We start from the raw sequence: 26030 nt of genomic DNA on the forward strand, positions 1-26030 counted from the left end.
GACTATCTCTTCCCAAGCTTTAATGGAGAGCTCATCACCTACTCCAAGCTTGTGAGATAGAAGCCTACATCGACATACTCTTGGCATGTGGATGCAAATCCAACCAAGAGCCAAGCTTCAATGCATGCTCATCTCCTCTACCAAGCTAATTACTAAGCTAATCTATGCTAATATGATTGATTATGTGAGGAGATGTACATCTTTATCGTAAGATACTCCTTCTTCCTCTCAATCTACTCTCATACCCGGCTGCTAGCTCTCACCATCTTCGAAGGTGTGTGAGGTCTTGGGTCTGAGACCGGGGATAATTGATGTTGTGTTTGCTAAGTGTTTTGCTTAGTGCATGAAGCTTTCATCTTCATTGCACTAGCCAATCTTGAAGGAACACAAAGAATTGTATTGTACAATGTCTCTCTTGATGGGAGAAACCATAATACAAAGCCTTTTGGAGGGGGGACCGGCTCCATGAAAATCCGGTCCTCAACTGTTGTCAATAGCTTAATTTCTCTCTCTTTTGAAAGTATTGTCGATGCTATCTAACTAGGTGTTATGCTTTTTGTTGCTCTCTCCACCCAAGCACTCTTGTAATTCTCATTACGAATCTATTCTAATGAAATGCCCACTATGTTCATGCTAATTTCCGCTACACATAAGTTATTAGGACATTAAATGTTACATTGGTATCAGAGCTCAAGGTTTCTCTTTTCTTGCTCAAGAAGGGAGGTCCTCAAGCTAGCTACAAATGGTTGGTATTATTAATTGCCTGTGAGTAAGTAGAATAGGGATTTTTCAGCCTTGCAGTGCACCTGCCTTCGTGCAGTTAACGGGGCATCACCGTCGAGAGCCATGGTCTTAATAGTGGAGTCCTATGGGGCTTGCCTATGTCTTAACCACTATTGAGCTATTAGAAGCTTGACAGGAGCCGGTGCTGTTTCGGTGTCGAAAGACCCTCTCTTCTATTCCTTGCAATTAATGGTATTCGAGCCGCAGGTACTGTAGCTTGAGTGCTTTTTCTAAAGGGGTAAAGAGGAGTAGAAACTAGGGCTTGAAGTACCAAAGTACACCTAAAAAGTTTACACCTAAAAGTTGTTAGAATGGCTGACAATAGTAAAGAGAGTGAAATTAATGTTGATAACTTTGATTTTGCTAATGAGCAAGCTACTAATGATGCTCCGATGCTTGTTAATTATCTTGTTTCTAGGCTTCAACAAGCCATGGGCAATCCATCTCTCCAAAGTGAAGTGCAACGGTAGCTCCGTGCTCACGGGATTCTCCAAGCTCATCACCATGACGAGAGAACACCTAGGAAGCCTCCTTGTGAGACTCCCAAAAGAGGTCTCTCTCCGATTTGGGAAGAAGAAGAGAATCCATACGAAGGGCTCAAGAATTTACTTCTTGATGATGCATCTCCTTCCCAAAGGAGAACTCAAGAGCCTCCACCGAAGGAATGAGAAAGAAGTGAGTCTCCCGCCACCTCGGCCGAGATGGCTCCACGAAGACGGCGGGCTAAACGCTCTCCATCACCACCAAAGCGGAGAAGACCATCACACTCTTCTCCACGCCATAATTCAAAGAGGGATGATAAAAAGCAAGAGAAGAAAAAGGCAAGAAAGAGGACACCCTCTTCTCCATCTTCTTCATCCTCTTCCTCTTATGAAAGTGATGGTGAAGACAACGAAGATCAAGACAAGAAAAAGGCGAGAAAGAGGTCACCCTCTTCTCCACCTTCTTCAAATTCTTCACCTTCTGAAGAAAGTGATGGTGCACCCTTTGAACCATCAAAAAGAAGAGGCCATAGGAAATCCTATGCCACACGGAAGAGGTCGTTCAAGTTGAAGAAATTCAAAGATGGAGGGAAGAGCATCTCTTTCCTTACCTATGATGGTACCTTTGGTGCTACGGACAAAGTCTTGGCCTTTATCCAGCAATTTGATGCGGCGTTGGGAGATGAGGGCTTCACGGAGTCCTCTAAGCTACGCCATGTAGCTATGCACTTTCAAAAGTCTCCAGACAATGGTGGTCTAGCCTACGAGCCAATGGTGAAGCTCCACGAACATGGAAAGCTTTAAGAGCTTCCATTATGAAGCAGTTTTTGGCCACCAATGCCAAAGACAAAGTACTCACCGAATGGCGAATCTTAAAGCTCTCTCCCTATGAATCCTTCCACAAATATGTAGACAAGTTTTGGGACCTACAACTCAAAGCCACTGTCTTCAAGAAGTTGGATTTTGGAGAGCAAAAGCAACAATTTTGTGCGGGCTTAACCGAAGAAATGGCGGAGTATGTCAACTCCCAAAGGCCACGTACCATATCGGCGGTAATACACCATACTATGGTGGCCTCTCAAATCAACTTCCAAACGGGGGCTAAAAGAAATAATAAGCCCACGGAAAACAAGGGTGCCAATGAGCCTAAGGGGAAGGACAATGTCCAAAAGTCTCCTAAGGGCAACTCCAACAAAGCTAAAGAGAAGGGAGTTTACAAAGGTAAAAACAAACTCTCTCTTGAAGAGCTTGAGCGTTATCGCAAGGATAACCGGTGTTTCAAGTGCGGCGAACAAGGGCATGCGTACCGCGCTTGTCCCCAAAAGAACAACCGCCAAGATCCTCCTAGAGCTTCCTTGGTTGAAATCCAAGAGGAGGAGACTCACCAAACTCACCACAAACGATCTCCTCTATGCCATGCTTGTGGAAAGGTAAGAGAACATGATGCTTTTATTCTCTTTGACCCTGGTTCTACTCACAATTTTATATCTATAGAGTTGGCCACCGAGCTAGGCATACAAGCCTATGAGATGTGAGATGTCCTACCCGCAGACAGTGCTTTCAAGGAGCAAGAAGCTTCAGTCACTCCCTTAATCGGGAAATTGAGGCTTCATGTTCAAAGCTATGTGGACAAAGAGGACTTCTTTATATCTCCTCTCAAACATGAGGATGTAATCCTAGGGGCACCATGGTTTGACCACCTGACTGCCAATGTTAAATTTCTTGAAAGGAGAATCTCCTTTAAGTTCAGGGAAAAAGACATGTATATAGATGCTAAGGAAATGGGTAACACTATCCCTATTGTACATACACAAGCTTTCAACAAGTCAATAAAGAGCTCTATTTCCGTGTACATGATTTTTGTTAAAGATTCTCAAAATGAACCTAATGCTTTAGCAAAAGAAAATAAAATCAACCAAAAGGAATTAGAGTTATCCAATTTTCTCAAGGGGTTTCAAGATGTTTTTATTGACAACATCCCTTGTGAGCTACCTCATAAACGAGCTAATGATGACCATGCAATTGAACTTCTTCCATGAAGTTCACCGCCTAACAAACCTCCTTATAGAGTTTCTCAAGCTCAACAAGAGGAGATTATGCGGCAAGTGTATGAGTTAGTTGAGAAGGGCATGGTTAGGCCTAGCTCATCTCCATTTTGCTCACCGGTGCTATAGTGCAAAAGAAAGACGGCACATATCGTATGTGTGTCGACTATAGAGCACTAAATAGGATCACTATCAAGAATAGGTTTCCCGTTCCACAGGTAGAAGACCTATTTGATAAGCTACAAGGATCGACCTACTTCAGTAGGATTGACCTAAAAAGTGGCTATCATCAAATAAGGATAGTTGATCAAGACATTGTAAAGACTGCATTTCGCACCACATTTGGTCTTTATGAATACATTGTCATGCCTTTTGGCTTGACCAATGCACCAGCCACATTCAACCGCTTGATGGAGAAGTTGTTCAGGCCTCATCGAACCTTCACTGGAGTGTTCTTTGATGATATTATCATCTACTCTAATTCATTAGACAAACACAAGCAACACCTCCAGGTAATATTTCAAGTTTGAGAAAGAATAAACTTTATGTTAATCGAAAGAAAAGTGAATTTTTCTTGCAAGAGATTCAATATTTAGGTCACATTATCTCTCAAGATGGCATCCAAATGGATCCATCAAAGTTAGAGGTAATAAAAGGATGGCCTAAACCAAGGAATCTTCATGAACTAAGAAGCTTTATAGGTATGTGTGCATACTATAGACGCTTCATAGAAAAGTTCTCACAAATTGCGGGACCATTACATGACCTAACAAAGAAAAGCGTTAGGTATACATGGTCTGCTAAGGAGAAAAATGCTTTCGAAAAGCTTAAAGAAAAGCTTATCTCTCAACTTGTGCTGACACTACCGGATCTCTCAAAACCATTTGAGGTCCAATGTGATGCTTGTGGTGATTGCCTTGGAGCTGTTTTTCTCCAAGAAGGGCACGCCATAGGCTATGAGAGTCAAAGGCTCGACCCTGTTGAGCAAGCTCTAGGCATATATGAAAAGGAAATCCTTGTAGTTCTACATGCCTTAGACTCATGGAAGCACTATTTATTGGAGACTCCTTTCATTCTGCGAACGGATCACCAAAGTCTTAAGTACTTCATGACGCAGACCAAGCTCTCCGACAAACAAATGAGGTGGGCAAATTTTCTTTCGCAATTTCATTTTCATATTGCTCACATTGCTGGCAAGCATAGTCAAGTCGCTGATGCACTCTCAAGACGGCCAAGAGTGAATGCGGTTTCCATAGCAACTCACAATGATCTATCTTCAATGATAGATGAGTATGCTATTGATCCTGATTTTAGAGATGTGATTTCAGCCCTTGCATTAGGGAAGAAAGAAGAACCATCTACTTTACAAGATGGTTATCTTCTCTATGGCAATAGACTATGCATTACTAACTCACTACGTGAGAAAGTAATGTATGAATCTCATGCTCCACCTTATGCGGGGCATAGAGGGATTCACTCTACCATAAAGGGAATTGAAACATATTTCTATTGGCCTACCATGAAAGTGAACATACAAGACTATGGTTCTAAATTTGTGGTATGCCAAAAGACAAAATTTGATAGAGGGAAGCAACTGGGATTGCTTCAACCTTTGCCAATCCCTAATTCACCATGGGAGAGCATATCCATGGATTTTATCTTTGGATTACCTAAGTCTATCCATGGGAATACGGGAATATGGACGATAGTAGACAGGTGCAGTAAACAAGCTCATTTTATACCTGTCAAAAAGACTATCAAAGCGCATCAAATGGCAACCCTCTTCATTTCACAAATTTTCAAGTACCATGGCTTGCCAATGTCCATAGCGTCGGATAGAGATCCTAGAATGACCAATAATTTCTGGAAGGGTCTCTTTGAGAATTTAGGGACAAGGCTAAACTTCTCTTCGGCCTATCATCCACAAACGGATGGCCAAAGTGAAATAGCTAACCTAACCATTCTCGATCTACTAAAAGCCTATGTAACGGAAGTAGATCAAAGATCCCAATGGGAGAAGTACTTACCCTTAGTGGAGTATGCTTACAATAACATTGTACATACTTCCACCGGAAAAGCACCTTTCGAGGTAATTGAGGGAAGATCAAAAAGTCCCTTGCTACTTAAGGTACATGGGAAGTGAAGGAGTACGAGCGGAAGTGCGACGCGAGAGAGAGTGCGAGAAGAAGAGCACGACGATATGGTGAACTCGCTCTACTGTAATGTGTAGAGCATAGTGAGTTCTTACTAGGTTTTTACAAAAGAATATGTGTACATACCTAGAGGCCCGCCCACTTACCTGGGCGACCACATTGGGCTTTATACCCCAACAACCTCCCACTTAAAGTCCAATATGGTACTTTAAGTGTGAGAGAAGCTATTATACAAGCTAATATACAAGAGATGTAGAGAAGTGATGGACTACCCTACACCTAACTGCTTGCGAAAATGCGAAAAGCTCTTTGAGGGAAGTCCTTTTGTAAGTAGATCAGCAGGATTTTCTGTGGTGTGAACTTTGACAAGCTGAAGTTGCTTATCCTCGAGCATTTCACTGATGAAATGATACTTCACATCCACATGCTTTGTCTTTGAGTGATAAACTGGATTGCGAGCCAATTGTATAGCACTTTGACTATCACAATATAACACAGGCATCTCTTCTTTGATTCCCAAATTTGTTACTAGTCGATTAAGCCAAATTGATTCTTTGCATGCCTCTGATGCTGCAACATATTCAGCCTCTGTAGTAGACTGACAAACACAATCTTGTAATCTAGAATGCCATGATACTGCTCCACCAGCCAATGTAAAGACATACCCTGACATAGACCTTCGGTTGTCTAAGTCACCTGTATAATCTGAGTCTGTAAAACCCTTTACACTTAGCTCCTGACTCCCATAGCATATACGCATACTCTTTGTAGCTTTCATGTATCTCAATATTCCTTTCACTGCCTCCCAATGTTTCTTGCCTAGGTTTGACATGTATCGACTTACTACTCCTACTGCAAATGCAATGTCTAGGCGAGTAGCAATCATTGCATACATCAAACTACCCACTGCAGACGCATATGGAATCTTATCCATTTCAGCCTGTTCTTCCTCAGACATAGGACAATCTTGTTTGCTAAGTTTCACATATGGTGGCAATGGAACACTCAATGCCTTTCTCTTCTCCATATTGAAATGTTGCAAAACCTTGTCAATATACTCTGTTTGAGATAACCAAATCAACTTCTTTGATCTGTCTCTCTCAATGCGCATACCAAGTATATGACTTGCCTCACCCATGTCTTTCATGTCAAACGATTTTGCCATCTTTGACTTCAAAGCTGAAATTTCTTCCAAGTGCTTGCCAGCAATCAACATGTCATCCACATACAAAATAAGGATCAGCCAACTGCCATCCTTAGCCTTCTTTGTATATAGACAGTGATCAAACTCACTACGTTTGTAGCCTTGAGAAAGCATAAACTTGTGGAACTTATGGTACCATGCCCTCGGTGATTGTTTTAAGCCATAAAGACTCTTTAACAACTGGCATACCAAATCTTCCTTGCCTTTCTCAACAAACCCTTTTGGCTGCTGCATGTAAATTTCCACATCTAAATCACCATGCAAGAACGCTGTCTTGACATCCATTTGGTGCAACACCAAATCTAATATGGCAACCGATGAAAGAAAGCATCTCAATGTAGTCATCTTGACCACCGGAGAGGAGACTTCATCAAAGTCAATGCCTTGTTCTTTCTTAAAGCCCTTGGCAACAAGCCTTGCTTTGTAATTTGGCTGACTATCATGAGCGGTGATCTTATACCTGTAAACCCATTTACAAGGTAGAGCATTTTTGCCCTGTGGTAATTTAACTAGCTTCCATGTCTGGTTTTTATGCAGAGCTGTCATCTCTGACTGCATGGCCAATTGCCAATTCCTGGAGTCCTTCATTTGCACTGCTTCCTTGTAACATGAAGGCTCATTGCAATCGGTCAACATGACATAGTTCATAGATGGAACAAACCTATCAGGAGGTCGCGTGATACGTCCAGATCTACGCACAATAGGTGGCTCAGGCTCAGCCACAACCTGTGGTTCCACTCTATCCTGTCCTTGCTCCTCTTGAGCCCTGACATTTTGTCTTGCACGTGCAGGTCCATCTTCTTGGAAGACAACTCTTCTAATCTCCTCAACCCTCTCTGGTTTAGAATGATATTTGGCTTCATTAAAGTGAACATCATTGCTACGGATAACCTTTCTGGATTCGGGATCCCAAAGTCTGTACCCCATCTCACCAGAATTACCATAGCCTAGAAAGATGCACTTTCTACTCTTTGGCTCAAGTTTGTTCCTAAATTCCTTTAGAACATGAGTATATGCCTCACAGCCAAAGACTCTGAGATGCTTGTATGAGGGCATTTTTCCTGACCATACCATCTCTGCCACTGAATCCTTCTGCAAAACCTTGCTAGGAGATCTATTTATAAGATGAACAGCTGTTGATACAGCTTCAGCCCAAAACCCATTTGGCAGTTGTGTATTAGACAACATACTTCTGACCTTCTCTTGTATGGTCCTATTCATCCTCTCAGGAACACCATTTTGAGGAGGATTGTAAGGAGCAGTAAGTTCACGTTTTATACCTTTTGACTCACAAAAGTCCTGAAAGGCCTTTGAAACATACTCTCCATCATTGTCAGTGCGTAAGCATTTAAGCTTCTTGCCACTCTGATTCTCCACAAGTGTCACAAACGTTTTGAAAACACTAAACGCTTCATCCTTGTGCTTGAGAAAGTAAACCCATACTTTCCTCGAGTAATCATCTATAAATGTCATAAAGTAAGAAGCTCCCCCTAGAGATAGGTTAGGCATAGATCCACACAAATCACTATGAACAAGTGCCAACTGTGTATCTCTTCTACTGCTTGTATGCTTATGTGGCTGCTGTGTTTGCTTACCATACAGACAATGTTCACAGAATTCAAAATCATTAAATGACAAGCCAGGCAAATAACCAGAACGAGACAAGATTTCCATTCCCTTCTTGGACATATGTCCTAACCGGCTATGCCACAAAGAAACGTTCGGCTGCTCGGTTACATTGATTACATTTTTAGAGACATTTGATACATAAATCATGTAAAGTCCTCCAGACTTTACTCCATGTGCTATTGTCATAGAACCCTTGGATATCTTCCACATGTTCTGTCCAAAAGTGGTGACGTAGCCAGCATCAAGTAAACCTGTGCTGATCAAGCTTGCTCTTTGTAATTGCGGGAACATGTCTCACATTCTTCAACGTGAAAGAGGAGCCATTCTGAAACTTCAATTGAACATCTCCAACACCTAAGATCTCACGTGTCTGCCCATTGCCTAGCCGAACATGATCTTTAGTGGTCACATAAGAGGTAAACCACTCCTTGTTTGGAGACACATGAAGTGATGCCCCTGAGTCTATAATCCAATCACTCAGTGCATTTCCATCAGATGCGGTAAGAAGAGCTGAGTCCATTGTATTTTTCAAGAAGTAGATATCTCCTGACACTAGACTGTCATCCTCTGCAACAGTGTTTGTCACATTTATTTCTTGAATCTTCACTGAGGACTTGTTCTTCTCACCATGGTCTTCTGCTTTCTCTTTGCCTTTTTCTGCTTTCCATTCTCTGCAGTCTCTTTTCATCTGACCCTTCTTGCCACAATGGTAGCATTCTATGTCACTCTTGCCTTTAGCACTGTGGGACTTGCTACGAGACTGATCTCTCTTTCCACCTTTGCACTTTTCTTTGGTCCTTCCCCTGACAACTAAGGTTGTTCCTTTGCCTTTGTCCATTGTCTTTCTGTTGGTTTCTTCAGTGAGCAGACTGCCTTCTACACCTGCTATGGTCAAACCATCTAGAGGTGCAGAATTACTCAAAGTTGTGCGAAAAGTGTCCCAACTTTCCGGCAATGTAATCAACAGGAACATAGCTCTAACAGGTTCATCAAACTTGACACCTTGAGCTGACAACTGACTGTAGGTGTTGAATTCATTCAGATGATTGGACATAGGGGTCCCTTCTTTCATCTTCAAGTCAACAAGCTTCTTAAGCCAGTATACCTGTGAAGCTGCACTCTGCTTCTCATAAAGATCACTCAGCTTTGTCCATGCTTGATAATCCGACATCTCGTCTGCTACATTGAAGTAAACGCTTTCTGCCAAAGTCAGCATAATCGTAGAAAGTGCCAATTCATCCATTTCGCTCCATTCATCTTCGTCCATATCTTGTGGTTTTATCCCCTTGAGCTTTATAGGTTTTATCTGCTTCTTTTGTACCAACATGTGCCAAATCTACTTCTTCCACAATGGGAAATTAGTTCCATCCAGCTTCTTGATATTGTAAAGAGCAGTGTCCTGTGATCCAGCCATAACTACGCTTCACAGTAGTTTACTTTCCTGGGAAAAATTCGGCAGAGTTTCCCCTATAAACTGTCCTCTGAAGCAATATCAACCTGTCAAATGAACCAATAAAGCTTCAGATTTTGCAAAAATTTCGGCAGAGTCTCCTTTGTAAAATGGCTTTGGTGTACTCAAAACAGACCAAAAACAGCTCAAAAAACCGTTGTCTCTCTAACACTGTAAGCTGTGGGTAAACCTGTCCTGCACCTGTACTGTCTCTCACTATCTTGTCACTGTCCCGTAGGCATAGACTGCGACAATGCCTCAACGGCAATAAAGCAAAGATGCAATCCCAACTGTCTAACTCACAGTCAATACATCCTAGCTGCCTATCTAAGGGTGCTCGAGGGATCGCTCCAAGACCTGTATCACCGAAAGGATCTCAACATTCGAGAATCCCCCAGCTCAATAAAACCTCACTCGACCCTCAACAAAGGCTGCAGTAAATCTGACAGTACATAGACTTTCCACAAAGTCATACATCCACAAATTTCCCACTGTATGTTGTAACCTCTGCGGCGGTTGATTGTTGCGTGACTCACAGCCAGCAAACCCTCAACAGACATATATCATCTTTGACAATACATCCCATGTGGAAGTACCTGCAATGTCAGGATGAAATCTGGAATATCAAGCAGCAAACACAAGCTACCTGATGAACGGGTGGATGTCGCCTACAGTCTGTGTAGGTGCGTCCGTGTCGTATGTGACACGCCTCCAAGAACTGTAAGCCGTTCTTCGTTGTGTAGATAGCCACAAATCAGCACTCTGGAAGTGCAGATATCCTCAGCACTTGCAGTCGTAGGCCAAAACCCCAAATTTGCAAAGTCAGATCTGCACTCGCCAAGACCACGTAGTCGAAAATGGCAAACGCAGATCTTTGCCGAAGCCGAACGGTGGCCGAGATGACCTCAGAATGAAATTCTGAGAACACCAAGCCCTTTGGACTCTCCCACAGGAATTGGGGCCGTGCCTTCGCCTGTCGAATCTCACTCCAATCTGAGCAGGTGACTCTGGCTACCTGCAAATGCTGCCCCGAGCCTCGATCTGAGCTCTGATACCAATTGAAGGAGTACAAGCGGAAGTGTGACGCGAGAGAGAGTGCGAGAAGAAGAGCACGAAGATATGGTGAAATCGCTCTACTGTAATGTGTAGAGCATAGTGAGTTCTTATTAGGTTTTTACAAAAGAATATGTGTACATACCTGGAGGCCCGCCCACTTACCTGGGCGACCACATTGGGCTTTATACCCCAATAGTGATGACATGGAAAATGGAGTTCAGATCAGTGAGATATAGCGGTTTGAAGTTGGTGGCAGTTACGGAAGGGGTCATAAGATTTTTTGTCATTTTGGCGACCTCTGTTGGAGGATCTGACAAGGTCAGAGTGCATCAGGATTTGAATGGGCTAGAGTCATGAAGCGGAGCTTCCACAAGGATTGTACGGCTTGGAAACTGGAGCTTTGGACTCTCTGTGGCAAGAGAAAAAAGGGGGGGAGAGGGGGGGGATTTAACTTGGTTGAAAATTTTGTGTGGACATTGGAGACCCCCAAGGGGATGCTTTGGCTCACGGGTTGCCACGTGGCCCTAGGCATGAGCCCATATGCGCATTTGGGAGTGAGCATGCCACAATATTTATACTGCAACGAGTTCGGCCATTAAGTACAAAGAAATGGAGAGGGAGCTCCCCCTCACGCAGCTATGGCGCTTGAAGCTTTTGGTATTGTTTTGGTTACAGGTGGGCACCGACGGCGTCTCATAAGAAATGGTGCATACGGTGGTGTGAGCCCCAACGCAAGGTTGTAAGTAGCATGGCTTCATGTGCAAGAAAGGAGCCGGAAATAGGGTGTTTGACCAAAATAGTGGCCATGCCCACATCCTAAAGGGCCCATCATTTTGCAGTTGCGGGGGGGGGGGGGGGGGGGGGGATTTTTTTCTGGAGAGGACAAGGAAGCTCTCGGGAATCAATTCTTTGGCAAGCTCGGAGGAGCATTTGAGGGAGCAGTTGGGGACCAACGAAGGTGCCAACAACTGTTTTCATGCCGCGCTCTCGGCGAGGAGAGCCGCACAACGGTGGAGCCGGTGATTGCCCCGTTTTTCTTTGTTGTTGCTTGATGTTGCCATGCCAAGCTGGTTGTAGTCGAGTTTCATGGTGCGTGTAGAGAAGTTTTTTGCCATAATTGATGCAAACCACATCCGATTCTCGTGCCGTTTCTTCCCCCTTCCCCCCTTCTTCTCTTTGCTTTGTTCCAATCAACTGGTGCCAATGTTTGAGATGTGTTTGCCTCCACGGGCCTCTGTGTGTGAGAGAGAGAAAGAGAGAGCGGTATCTGCTACGGCACGGTTGTAAACAGGCAAAACTCGGTGTGTTCTTCTATTGATGATGTGAGTTTCAAAGGTGAACTCTAGTGGATTGGGGTGCATTGATTATCCAGGGCTGTAGAGAGGCAGACTGTTTGGGTTTCGGCTGTGTTCCCCTATCCACTATGGAAATCCCTAAGAGCTTCCATAATGAAATAGTTTTTTGCAAGTGATGCCGAAGACAAAGTTCTTACCGAATAGCGAAGTTTGAAGCAAGAGAGCCTACATCAACACCTCTTGGCTATGGAATTTAAATCCAAGCAAGAGTCAGGCTTCAATGACATGCTCATCTTCTCTACCGTCTACATTACTATGCTAAGCTAAGCTCTAAGAGTAATCTATGGTAAGGAGAATACTTCTTTCTCGTATGCTACATCTTCTTCCTCTTCACTTTTCTCACTCCCTGTCGGCTCTCTTCACCTTTGAAGGTGTTTGAGGTCTTGGGATTGAGGCCGGGGAAAAGTTTATGCTATTGCAAGTAAGTTTAATTGTCTTTTTGGGCATAATATTGGTGCATAAATCTTTCCATCTTCACATCAACAAACACAAAGAATGTATTGTACCAAGTCTCTCTTTATGGGAGAACATATAATACAAAAGCCTTTTGGAGGGGAGACCAGCTCCAAGTAAATTGGGTCCTCAATTGTTGTCAATTTCTCTAACTCTTTACAAGTATTGTTCATGCCAAGCTAACTAGGTGTCATGTTTATATTGCTACCTATTATCAAGTACGCCTTCTCTATCTTCAATAGGAATTCTTTTAATGAAATTCTCACTACTGTTATTTGAATTCCATTGCAATCAATGTTATTAGCCAAATTCCGTTATAGCACATGTATTCAACCAGGCTATAGGGGAGGGCTTCCCAGAGGAATGGACTTGGCACGCCATTGTGCCAATCCACAAATCAAGGGACACCTTGGGCCCATGGCATTACAAGACTATCATGATTGGCCATACAATGGCCAAACTATATGGGGCAGTACTTGAGACTGAGCTTAGTTTGTATGGAGAAATTGAAGGACTATGGGATCCTCGCCAAGCAGGATTCATGCAGACCTTCTCCACCACCGATCACATCTTCCTTCTACGTTGCCTCATTGATGGGGCAAAGGTGTGGAATAAGGATCTTATTGTTGCTTTGTGAACTTTCGCAAAGCGTTTGACACAATCCCATAGGAGAGGCTCTTTCGGCAACTTCAGAGTCTGGGGATACCATCGGAGATGATATTGACCATTTATGCCCTCTATGAGAGAGTGACTGGGAGAGTTCAATGTCCAGGCGGTTTATCAGAGTCCATTGCTAGCACCATTGGTGTTAAGCAAAGATGCCCCCTCTCCCTAACCCTCTTTGGATTCTACATCGACGAGATCTTTGACTACATCTTACGAGCGGGAGGGGCAGAAGCTGACCTAGCAGGTACTTCAATCCACATTATGTTATATGTTGATGACATTTTTTTGATTTCATAGTCACCAGAGGTCTACACAGTCATTTGAGCACCTTGGATAAGTTTTTTACAAACAGAGGATTGACAATGAACCTTGGGAAGACCAAATTCATGATCTTCCACACCTCCAGGTTAGTTCAGCGAGCACCCACATTTACAGCATCAGGAGGTACAATCGAGGTGGTCACCTCCTATGTCTATCTGGGAGTCACCTTCACTAGTAGAAAGGGCTCCTTCTCCATGGCTCAGACCAACACTGACAAACTCACCCGTGGATATGCAGCTTTGGCCATGTTAGAGCAGAGATGTCATCAGGCATACTTTCAGGAGCCCCGCACAAAGGGGTGGCTATTTGATACATTAGCCACCCCAGTCCTGATGTACGTAGCAGCAGTGTGGGCACCCGGGTTGACAAATTGCTAGTGGGCACAGATCGAGATACCACATGTGTATATGATCTCCCGCTTGTTTCGAGGCAAGCATGCAATTCCACAGGCCATCATCAGCGTAACCCCCCCCCCCCCCCCGCCCCCCCCCCCTCCCAATGGTAGTGGAGGCACTCTTTCAGACGATCTGCTTTATCCTCAGAGTGAGAGAGCTCCCGACCGACAAACTCACAATGTGAGCATTTGAGTCATCCATATAGACAGTAGAGTCTAGATATGACAGAGCTTGGTACACCCATGTTAGTCGAAGCACATGGCCTTGATCTTGAGAGCTTTCAATCATTCCAATATGACCCCGACTCACCCGAGGTTCATCTCTCACGTAGTGAGAGAAACATAGTGCTCCGACAGGATCTCTGGCAGTTATATATCAGACAAACTTGGATCACATCTCCCCTTTAGCGAAAGATGTCACACTACAGAGATCATTTCCTAACCATACTCAAGGAAGGGTTCAATATAGCGACCACGCTTATGGACACATGCATGCCACACAGCTGACGGGTGGCGATTGGTTAGCTCAGAGTATCATCACATAGACTAGAGATAGAGGTGGGGTGAGCTCATGACATTCCCAGGGAGGAGAGAGTCTGTCGAGTATGCACAGAGGAGGTGGAGAGTGAGGAGCATTTTGTTTGCAGATGCAAATCCTATGATGATATTAGAGGCAAGTACGAGTCATTATTTAGAGGGTAGCCTACCCTCCGCTAGATCAAGCACTCTCGATATCAGAGACAGTTGGGGTGCTACCTGCTAGAGATAGAGATACAAAGGCATAGAGATACACTTCTGCAACCACATACAGAGACACAGCTGGGAGGGGGGAGGAGACACTCACAGCTAATAGATTTTTTTTAGAGGACCACACCTCCTCCACTCCCAGATCCATCGAGGGGAATGACTCTCTATATCAGAGACAGTTGGGGTGCTACCTGCTAGAGATACAGAGGCATAGAGATACACTTCTGCAACCATATACAGAGACACAGTTGGGCGGGGGGGGAGGAGACACTCGCAGCTTATAGGTTTTTTTTAGAGGACCACACCTCCTCCACTCCCAGATCCACCGAGGGGAATGACTTTCTAGCACGTTGAGATAAGTTGGGCCAGACGATGTCTGCGTGTTACCGGATGCTGAGCCCCACGACTCCACCACAGACAGATCGAGGAGATCCATACCCGAGAGCATTGAGCTGATGAGGAGAGACGAGCCCAGATGATAGCTCACCCAATTGTGTTCATCCAAGCATCCCTTGCTCCCGATCCTCCCATGTACCACATTCTACACCCCCCTATTAACACAGAATGGAGCTAGCTAGCTTGATGCATTTGCATGGTTGTACTACCTTGAGCATATAGACACGCACACATCCCTAATACTAGAGCTCCATCCCAAGGTTCTCTCTTTATTTTGTACCAATTGGGATTGTTGTCTTTTTCGATAGATGGAAGACATGCACACATGTATACTTGATTTGTCTCATACGCCAAGTTCGATCCCACATAGACGTTAAAAACTCTCTCTCTCTCTCTTTCTCTCTCTCTCTCTCTCTCTCTCTCTCTCTCTCTCTCAGAAATCAATATACCCCTATCTTACATATTAGAATTTGTATGGTCCTTTTGAAACACGTTATGGTTAAATTTGTTGTGTAGTAAAACTCTCTTTTGTGTTTTTAAACATTAATTTATGTCAATATACCTTCATAGGATTCTCCTTATTTCTAAGTTTCAAATAACATCAATAGCATGTGAGTACCATTAAAGTTAAGGTAATTTATGTGACAAGGGTCTACATTTTGTAATATCAAAGAATTGACTTCCAATTGATATCAGATGAGAATTACAATAAGTAGAACATTAAGATTTTGCCTTATGTAGAGTTCGATTCACATTTGAAAGTGATTTAGGTAGGGTAAATAAAAATTAGATGATGTTATGGCAACACCTGGTTGAGAGTACTTTTGACAAACTTCAGCATCAAGTGCTATTATCTATTCAAAAATAATGTTAGTAGTATTATGTTGCCAAAGAATCCCATGTACCACATGCACACAACATATTTGAGGTACATTTTCTCAGCGAGATTAATTTGGCAAATGTGAAGACCAACGATTAAGTTGCAGTTATCTTTACAAAAGCCCTTTAAAAGAAAAAAGTTTTGACTGCTTTTAGTTGCTCACCACTTCAACTCTCTTTTCCATGGTCTAAGTGACATTGTGCTTTGTAAATTATCTTCTTTGTGGGTTTTCCCTCCCACGAGTAGTAGTATAGTACTACCAAAAGTGTGTTTGCGTGCATGTTCATGTGCGTGATGGTCGCCCAAGGATTTCCCTAGTCAAGCTTATCTTTTCTCCCTCACACACGCCCACGCGCGCACACAGGATAACAGAAGCTGAAAATAGCCAGAATCTGGGTTGGCCGTCTTTAATGTTTATCCACAATCCATTTGAGCTCTAGAAACTCGGTCCCTTTCCAGTCCTCCAGCTGCATTCCAAAGTGGAGAAACCTTTCAGCTTAGAGTCGTTCAGGTGATTGCCTGGGATGCATAATTGTCTGAAAAGTTCCTAGCTATAGAAAAATTAAAACCTAGACAGTACCATTGATTTTTGCAGGTCTTGCTGGAAAACATATACAAAGCTTGCCTCTGAAAATCTAAGATATGCAGAAAAGGAAAAGATTAAAGCCAAAGCTCAGTAGTATCTCAAGTACTCTGTACAACTCTGTGCAAGCCACACTTTCTCTCTATTTCAAAAATGTTTCTACTACATCGCTTGGCCCTGAGCAACATTACAAACCAAAAATACTTTGGCTGTAAAAAAAGAATCATTTGAAGCAAAATACCAGATGCTTCAAACAACTTGCTTGCATAAGCTGAATGCTTAAACAAGCACCTCACAAAACTGTCCTACCACTTAAAACCTACAAACCCAACATATAGTATATAACTGTACATTGTGCTCAAAGCAGGACCTCTCATTACATCTTTTAGCTGTTTTCCTATACAAGAAAGCCATCTACAATACCTGCTTTCAAGCCTTCCATTGTCATACCCAACAGCTCCTCCCCAGCAAGTCGACGTGACTAGTAGAAGTACAACAAGGCCTCTACAAAAACTCGGTCAAAACTTGGCTTCGACGAAAAATGCCAATCATAATCCTCCAAGCGTATCCGCCAGTAGCATGCAAGGTAAATCACAGAGAAATCCTGGGATATAGCATCTTCCGTGGCTGTACACAATGCTCACTAATCTTTCCAGTTAAAGTGAGATGTTAATGCAGCGCATTCACTGACTTGGACAGCTCCTGCTCCTATTTTCTCAGTCATTTTCTCTTGTTCATCAATGATTATGTACACTCTCAAGATAACGCTCTACCATCTTATCTATGAGCGAGCGAATCTGTAAAATTCAAACGAGAATGAGAAAGGTGCAATGAGCTTGCAGATAACTCAGACACAGAGCGCAAGGGAATGCAAACCAACCTTTATTTTTCGCTTGGTATCCATAAACTCTAGCGGCTCCATCACAAGCTCCTCTTCAGTGCGCCTTTCCATCACCTATAGAGATGGTCAGCATGGCCTCATGAATTATCCTATTTAAACAAATCATTCAATGAGCAAGGTGGAAAGCAACATGCAACTACATACCTTGGCAATTGCTTTCTTCATAATAGATTTGAAGCTGTCCTTGCTGATTCTCTTAGTCTTGTAAAGGGGAGTAAGCAGATGTGCAACATAGTCTGTAACAACTTTCTTGACCTGCTCTGACGTGTCCGGCGCAAGACATGGGTTCTCTACAATAACTGATTTGGATAGGGCCCCTGTACTGAGACAGGATTTTCCGCCATCCAATAACTGATGAGCAGGAGAGCTCTCCTCAATATTATGTATCTCAATCTGCTGTCCACCAGCCAATCTTACAGAAGAGCCTGCACTAGCAGCATTAGCTTCATTCAAGCTACAGCAATGACCTTCTGCACTATCTGGCCTTTTTTCAGTAGAATGAGATTGACTATCCCTTTTACCCACATCTGCATATGGATGATTAGAGGTACTTGCCTCTATTTTCTGCACATCTAAACTATGGTTCTGTTCAAATAAAACCTCAGCAGGCTTGTCATCATCATTTAAAGGGGCTGCGGCTGTATCAAGTGGTGTGTTGCCACTATTAAGAGAGGCCAAACAGACCCCTGATTGTCTTCGTGGAGAGCCTCTCATGGAGGAACCTGCACTTGCATCGTCAGTGACTTCTTTTGAACTGGGTAATGCTGCCTCATCTTGATTCGATGTGAGGCCCGATTCATGTCTCTCTCCAGCGTTCTCTGTACTTGAAATGCCAGGCAAACTTGGAACTACAGCTGAAAATCCATCTCTACTGCTGACATTATCCAACATTGCTAATAACCTAGGACTACCCAAATAACTACAACTGTCACTAAAATCAATTGACCAATCTCTGACTTTGGATTGTCGAGCATCAGCTCCAGATGTTACTAGATCCTTCCCATACAAGAGTAGCGTTTCTCGTTGAAGTGGCCGCCTCTTGCTGGTGTCAATGTGTTCTCGCTTGGCAAATTTCTGAAATGACATTATCTTCGGCAATTCTGGCTGTTTGGCATTTGCAGGTGCTGGTGAGTCCTGAGGCTGCGGTCACAATTAATTAGCAACCAGAATGAAGCATCAATACAGAAACAATCAATCCTACTCTTAGGTAGACCGGTAAAGCACACTAACAAGTTCACCTTGATAAAGTAACTATGACAGACATAATAGTATCAGATAGGCACCTTTGCAGTGATGTCCATCACATTCGTGACAGTAGGATTAGCTTCTAGAATAGGCATGGTGGACTGCATGGGCTGCCCAATGTTTCGACACTCCATTATATGGTCGTCCTTGGCAGCAACCAGGGCTGTAACTTCTGTACTTACGCACCCTGATGCTTGAGCTTGCCACTCCAGACCACCTTGCACAGTATCCCTGCAAGAGACTGACGGGTTCCCTCTCAATTGAGCACCTGCCTGAGATAAGGGCACCTTCACATCAGCGACTGACTCAGATAAGGAAATCTTTACATCTCTAACTTTCTTCTTGATTAAAGGCTCTGAACGCCCTGAAGCTTGTGTTTTCCTCTCTGCAGCAACTTGCAAGACGTCCCCAGCAGGTATTAATAAGTTGTCTCTCTGCTCAGTCCTCCTCTCCGATGAGGAAACCTTGGCATCTCTAGCTTTCTTCCTATGTAACTTCTTCTCAGAATTTTCTGGCTTCTGAAATGGTTTGGCAAGACCATGAACAGATTTGCCCTTTCCCTTTCCCTCCAGCCACAAATCCAGAAGCTTACGTGCAGTAGCACGGACATCTCGACTAGTATGCTTGGAAACTTTATCCTTCAAAGTTGTTTGAATCCCTAAAGATGAACCAAAATAGAAGCCTTGTTTTTAAGGATTAAGTCAACACGGAAGAGAAGGAAGTTACTTGGAATCACCATAATAGGTGGGGCTGTTAGACCCTATGACCAACTTACCTGAGCGTTGAGCCAAAGAACAAGAACTTTCAATTACAAGCAGCAACTGCAAACATAACCGCAAGAGTTGCCCACCATCTTTGCCCATGGCACCCTAAAATTGAGAAAAAATAAAGATGATTACTGGCAACCATAAAAGAGCAATTTAACACACACACATGGTATTTGACGCAACCGTTACCTGAATCCAACTGTTAAGAACCAGGAGACCAGCCTTGGTGTTCAAAAAGTTTCGCAACGAGGACTCGGGCAGCTGCAGCATTTCCTTGGCCAACAACAAACGCCCAGCATTTGTCTTTGGAACCGCATACAGACTTTGCAGCAAGCCAACTCTTCTTGAAGGGCCCTTAGCCCTAGCTAGATTCCTTCCACACATCTTGGTGGCAATGGAGATCCCTCCCTCTCTAAGGCTCTTAGCCATTTCTTTGACCTCATTTGCTTGGCAATTGGATTGTTTTTCAGCAGCACCTATAACTTCAGCTTCTGAAGTAAAATCAGTCCTATTATTAAGCACATCAAGTATCCGCACAGCCTCTCTTAAACCACTCATCATTGCTCCACCTACTGTGTTTGGGTATTCTTTGCATGTTGCTTCCCCTGCAAAGAATAGCTGATTTTCAACTGGCAGTCCGACAGTGTCGTAATCCTTGCCAGAGCCTCCAACAGGTATGTATGAATAGGAACCTCTGCTGTGAGGATCACTTCCCCACCTTGTGACTTGGAAAGCTGTTGGCTGAGGCACTGCAGTTTCCCCAAACAACCTCCTAAGCACCGACAATGCCTGCTCAACGACTTCAGGCCCTTCCTTCTGCTCATCTTCTACAGCTGCCTCACCCACAATTGATGTAGTTAGAATCGGAAAACCTACAATAGGTTTCAGATTCCGAAAAAAAGAACATCGACGCCTTGTTCCTGTCAATTCAGTCGTACAACCAAACGAGTCTACACTTTCATCCCAAAAGCATTTAGGAAACTCCATAGCCACCTTATTTAATACCCCTAGCCCAAGACGATCGATTGAAGAGATTTTTGGTTCTGGCAGAGGTGGTGAAAATTTTATTAGGCCAGCTTTCATGCACCCAAGAGGAACAGTAAGAAGGACAGCGTCCGCACAATACATGGCTCCCCCCCTGGTCTGAACCTGAATTTTATCCAAACCACCATGTTTCTCATCTCTACATAAGTAGTCAATTTCAGTAACTTCTTGTTCCAGCTGTATCTCCAAACCAGTCCCAAGAGCCTCCATCACAGCACTGAAACCTCCTTTAATCATACAGTGAGGGCCAGCAAAACCACTATGGCTATTATTTTCAGTCCAGTTGGAAAGAGAAATTTTGCTCAGCTCTGCCCCCCACTGAAGTTCTAAAGTCGCAAAATGCCAACTTAGTACTCTCTGTGCAAGTGAGAAACTAGGACCATCTTTGGAAAACAGTAAGCTAGTGCTCTTTCCTTGGCCAGCTTGATTCGATTTTCCTGAGCCAATATCAAGTGAAGCTTCCTGCTTCCTGTACGCAAGCTTGAGGCCTTTTTGCAGAGACATATGCTTTGCACTATCATTCTCAACAGGGAGCTTGGCTGCTTCCTCCAGTAAACAATTAAAATCAGCTTCCAAGGCCATGTCTATATCAGCAGGAACCTTGACCCCCCTAACAACATCCAGCAGGGGACAATCCCCCTGTAAGACTGTCAGCTCAAGATTCAATTGCTTGCAAAGAAGAGCAACAGGATCAGGGCGTGCTTCAGTAGCCAAATCAGCTTCAACCCCCCTCACTATGCTTGCACCTAAATCCACTGGACCCGAGAAAGTCATGCGATCTGTAAAAGCTCTACCTCCAATTCGATCACGTGCTTCAAGGATAGTGACCTGTACATCCATGTTCTGAAGATGCCTTGCTGCAGCCAGTCCTGCAGGCCCAGCACCCACAACCAGCACTTTTCTTTTACTCGACTGCTTGTCATGCACACTATCTTCGACTTGTTGATTGCAAGAAGGAAGTCCATTGATGCCCTTTTTCAAATTATTGCACTTCCACTCTGTAATTTTTTCCTCTTCCTCTTGGCATTTAGATTCAACATGTGTAGAAATTTCATGTAAACCTTGCTTCTTTCTTCTATTCCGAGCCTTTATTCTGTTCTTTATGTCCTGCAGGAACTCCTCATCTGATGGTCTGGCAGCTGTCAGCTCTATGCCATCTGCCTTGACTGGAGAAACAGACCGTGCCTGTACACTTGATTCTGCCGGCTGGAGCACTGTTGCCATATCTACATCCCCTGGTTCATGTACTGCTGTTCCGAGCTTAAGTCTCTTCTTTTGTTTATCACCAGAAGCTACCAGCTCCTGGTTGCCAGAGACTTCTTTGCTGCAGAAAGGTAAGCAAGGGTCCCTCTCTGTGCGACTCAGAGATGTGATTGCCTCCATTTTTGAATGTCTGTTGGTTGAAAATACTTCCACAGTAGCTAGATCTGCTTTGTTTGAAAATAAGGGATTTGTTTCACTATCTGGAGTCAGCCTTAGCTTCTTTGAAGTAACACCCATATTGATAAATGCCTGTTGTAGCAGAAAACCAACATAAATTACATGTGTCAGCGTGTTAAAGAAAGGACAGTGATTGCTAACTTGGCATACATGGTAGTTCAGAAAATAATGGATGTCATGGAGGAGACGAATTCGAGAAGCCTCATTCATAGAGGCTGGTATACTGAAGCCGCAATCAGTGATGGATAGGGTGTGACATACATCTTTCTCCCACAAACCCAAAAGAAAGTTCCTGCATAAATCACAACAAATTGAGCATTAATGAATGCATTGATGTAATAACACGGAAGGACTGTTGACATGACAGTGAAAAGGGGTCTCAACCAAACTCCACATTACGTCTCTTAACGAATGTGACTGTTAAGTTAACCTAGAAAATAAAGCAACATGGCTCAAAAATTCATTCAGATGGGACACCATAGCTTGTCCTAAAAACAAGCCAAGATAGTATGACAGGCCATGCCGGGCTCGTATACCTTCTATTTATCATATGCATTCTCGCAGTCCAAAATACAAGGAGGTGGCCACACGGATCAATCTTCACTCTTCATACAATAGCGGAGGCCATTAAAAGACTTCTGAATCCCCTCTGATAAGATATTTCACAGACAATAAACAATCAGACAAAACCTCCTTCCCCAAGTTGATAGAAGCCAACTTTGTAGTTAAGACAATGACTAAGCCTTTCAAGAGCATATAAAAGCGACAGACTTACTGCATCCTGAAGCCTCATAAACTTCTAATTCTCCTAAGTAGTTGTTGGCCAAAATTTTTAAAGGCCACAAAGTGGACGCACACAACCCTCCAGCAGTATAAGAGATTTGAACAGCCACTGCAAGCACAGTTCAGTAAAACTCCTCTAGTTACCCCCTCATTGTGGAGTTTAGAAGCAACATAGCATTTAAAAAATTTTATGGTAATTTTCCGACAAAACTATCGGAAGAGCAGAGTACATAGACTGCCAGTCAGAATGAACTATCCACAAGCTCGACACATCAATTTTTGCATGCACTCCATTGAGAAAAAAACCTCTAAGAGTACTCACTAGGAGAAGCACCTCCTCTTGACCCCAGTTATACTGATAAAATATACAACATCGTAATTATCCTGCCAATATACAGCAACTGCTGCAATTGTTTCAAGACCGCTAAGCACTAAGTAGCCCAGTATACCTTCATTAACAAAAACAATCTGGTGCGATCACTGAACTGGCCCCCTTCAAAAGTGACCGCAATGGTAGGCCTGACCACTCGTGCCCCTCTAATTACAATAGATGGATATAACCATAGTCTGATTGCGTCATCCAACATCAAAAACACAAAAAAGAGCACAATTCTAGAGGCATGAGTGTAGCGTACCACACTCCTAACAGCAAAACTAGAAAGCTCCTTATTTCATTTGAAAAGCGTGCTTGATTATACAAAAGAAACAAAGAAAACAAGGAGAAATACCTGCATTCCAGATATTGTCGAGCCCCATCCACTTGATTCAGCACATCCCTAAACCTGGCTTTTTCAATACAGGTGACTGTAGAGGCTCGCAAGCCTGCTCTTACTGCCGCATACTTCCCACTTTCAACAACAGCTGCAACGCTTTCTGATTCAGAAATGTCACTTACTTTTAAAAATTCATCAACAATGGCCCTGTATTGTCCAGAAACACATTCCTCCTCAGTATCACGGCCCCGTTTCTTGTCAGGACTGGAAGCACATTTTGCCTTTGCAAGCTTTTGATGCTTAAGTCCTTCCTTATGTTTGTCCGTAGCCCTACCCACTGGGAAACCTTTTTTTGATTCCTCCTTGTGAACACCATCACAAGCGGGAAGAAATTGGCTCTCCTTCTCACTATGTGGGAAAGCGATTTCTGTTTTCTTCACAGGGTGTAGATCCTGCTGTTTTTGTCTCTCACAAGGAGCACCACCATGAAATGCAAGCCCACACCTTTCTTGCTCATCCAGTGAACAAACCTTCTCATTGCTATGAAGATTGAGTAAATCTTTCATGGTGCCTGCTTTTTTTCCTTTCTTCCTCCTGCTGTACATATGCATTGGCATGGGCATCACAATATCCTCGCTCAATAGAGGAAGGTTGTCATTCTCAATCATCTGGACATTGACTTGCGAACAGTTTTCTTGAGTAACTATCTCCTCTCCTTTCAGTCCTTTCAGTCCTTCCAGCCTCTCAACCTCTTCTGCTCTGGCGATGCTTTCTGAGGAGTCTATCATTGATTGTTCTTTCTTCAAACTCCCATCCAATGCATCTGGTTCTCTCAATGAAAGGCTCTCTGCACCTGGCGCTATACATGGGGTGGGTTCATGATAACAATTGTACAAGTTTTTCACTAGAGAGGTATCATTTGCAGCTGTCAAGCCAGCATCTTTGTGTCCATCACTCATACCATCAACGAGGCCAACACAAAAGGAATTGTTGGAAAGTAAGGGCTGCTTGAACTCCATGAATGTTCCTTGATGTGTAGGGAACAAAAGTTCTAGCGGGCAATAATGCCCAAACAGCTGGATCCAGCAGTGGCAATAGCAGAAGGGACGAATTGGGCAGAAAAACTGAGGCAAAGCAAGTTTTCTGCGAGAAAGCCCATTTTTAGGGCTTCCTGACCTTAACCCTGGCAGGATTTTTTAGCTCTCATTGGAAATCGAAGGTGCTTTGGTAACGAGGACATGGCTATTGCACAACCCTAGCGCAAAACTTACCTGCAGAACATGGAAACATGCAAATTTATGTATGAAGCGAAACCCAGCATCAGCTGTTCCTTCCTATTCCGCTCCTGTGCGACAGTCTGATCACGCCGGTTGTGCTAGGCAAAGAAGGTAGAGAGAGAGAGAGAGAGACGGTAGAGAGAAGATGTGATAAGAGGGATGAGTAAAGGTTGCCACATGCACATGAGTGAGAGAGAGAGAGAGAGAGAGAGAGAGAGAGAGAGGAGAAGAAGAAGAAAAAGTTTAGACAATCCAAACTAGTCTTGCTTGGTGGGCCTTGCTATATAACATCTATAGAATAATCATGCAGCACATGCCAATTGCGATTGAATTTAGCTCATCGAACTTAGGGTCTAGAAGCCACTATTGAAGGACATTAGAAGCCAATACTGAAGGACATGTATATTGTTAACAGCTTTCGTCTTCATTTTAACTTTTGTATAGTCAGTTTGATTGTACAACTTATTCAAGGCAAGGTTGTTATAGTGTTGGACGTCTCATTTGTGAGTACAGATTGATTATCATAGTAGAGTTGTTGATGTAGTCCTGCACATGAGCTTCATCTATAATACATGCACCCAAGGTACAGTTGATCTCATCTACGGATGGTTTTCTTTCAAGAATAATGGCCAAGAACTGAAGCGAATCAGGGTCCGTTGCATGTCTTACAGAGCATGACATCTTGTACAAAATTGTATGTATCCAGTGGATTTAGCTTGTGATATGGCATGTGTTACAAAGCTCCCGTGCGGCGTGACTACAAACTAGGGGTAGTTCGGCAAGATCACCGAGCAAGAGAACACATTTGTTGCTAAAGGGATCTGCCAATGTACTGCTTGTTACATTGACATTTTTTCTTACGATAAGGTCAAAAGTCATTTGGGTTAACATGAATAGCTCGTCTATAATTATAATATCTACCTCTATAATTATAATATCGCTCATCAGTCTCATGAATAGAGAGGGGATATTGTTGATTCGTGGTTGGTATCTTAACTAGTAATGGACTAGATGCAATGCTACTAAGTCTTGTTGTTGTCGTTCTGATGGCAAAGCGCCCAACAAAAATACAGAAGTGGGGATAGCAGGAGTGTCTATTCCATTTGTTTGTCAATCTCAGTTATCTCTATATATGTGAGGTATGTCGTCGTGCAGGAAGGACGTATTTCTAGATTGTGAGCAAAGATGTCATATAGCATGCTCCAATCTTTATACGATATAGTAATTTCAAACATGACCTAGCATATGGATGATAAGCTAGTT

General features: G+C 43.3%; 2 protein-coding genes across 6 annotated transcripts; one reads left to right on the top strand and one right to left on the bottom strand.

The window, feature by feature from the left end:
- Window positions 1–13061: 13061 nt before the first annotated feature.
- On the top strand, window positions 13062–13974 carry LOC147435479 (uncharacterized). Its single transcript, XM_086487737.1, has 3 exons — window positions 13062–13214; window positions 13280–13520; window positions 13574–13974. Exons 1-3 carry the CDS (start codon window positions 13062–13064, stop codon window positions 13972–13974), a joined length of 795 nt encoding a protein of 264 aa, XP_086343863.1.
- A 2061-nt stretch (window positions 13975–16035) lies between these two features.
- On the bottom strand, window positions 16036–24918 carry LOC147435480 (lysine-specific histone demethylase 1 homolog 3-like). 5 transcript variants are annotated; one of them, XR_015185087.1, is made up of 10 exons: window positions 23506–24918; window positions 22145–22286; window positions 19700–22066; window positions 19519–19612; window positions 18782–19401; window positions 17643–18638; window positions 17478–17552; window positions 17021–17394; window positions 16595–16649; window positions 16467–16481 (listed from the first exon to the last, which is right to left on the bottom strand). XR_015185087.1 is itself a non-coding variant. In XM_086488541.1 (9 exons), the coding sequence occupies exons 2-9, from the start codon at window positions 22548–22550 to the stop codon at window positions 17335–17337; spliced, it is 4374 nt and encodes a 1457-aa protein (XP_086344667.1). In that variant the 5' UTR covers window positions 22551–22643; window positions 22770–22859; the 3' UTR covers window positions 16717–17334. The 5 variants fall into 5 exon arrangements, 3 of the variants coding, with proteins under 3 accessions (XP_086344667.1, XP_086344666.1, XP_086344668.1); XR_015185086.1 differs by lacking the exon at window positions 16595–16649 and having other exon boundaries at window positions 16036–16481; XM_086488541.1 differs by lacking the exons at window positions 16467–16481; window positions 16595–16649; window positions 23506–24918 and adding exons at window positions 22531–22643; window positions 22770–22859 and having other exon boundaries at window positions 16717–17394.
- Between the last annotated feature and the right edge of the window lie 1112 nt (window positions 24919–26030).

The sequence above is a fragment of the Adiantum capillus-veneris genome, chromosome 18 (assembly GCF_014529385.1).
Source record: "Adiantum capillus-veneris isolate H3 chromosome 18, ASM1452938v2, whole genome shotgun sequence".
Lineage (NCBI taxonomy): Eukaryota > Viridiplantae > Streptophyta > Polypodiopsida > Polypodiales > Pteridaceae > Adiantum > Adiantum capillus-veneris.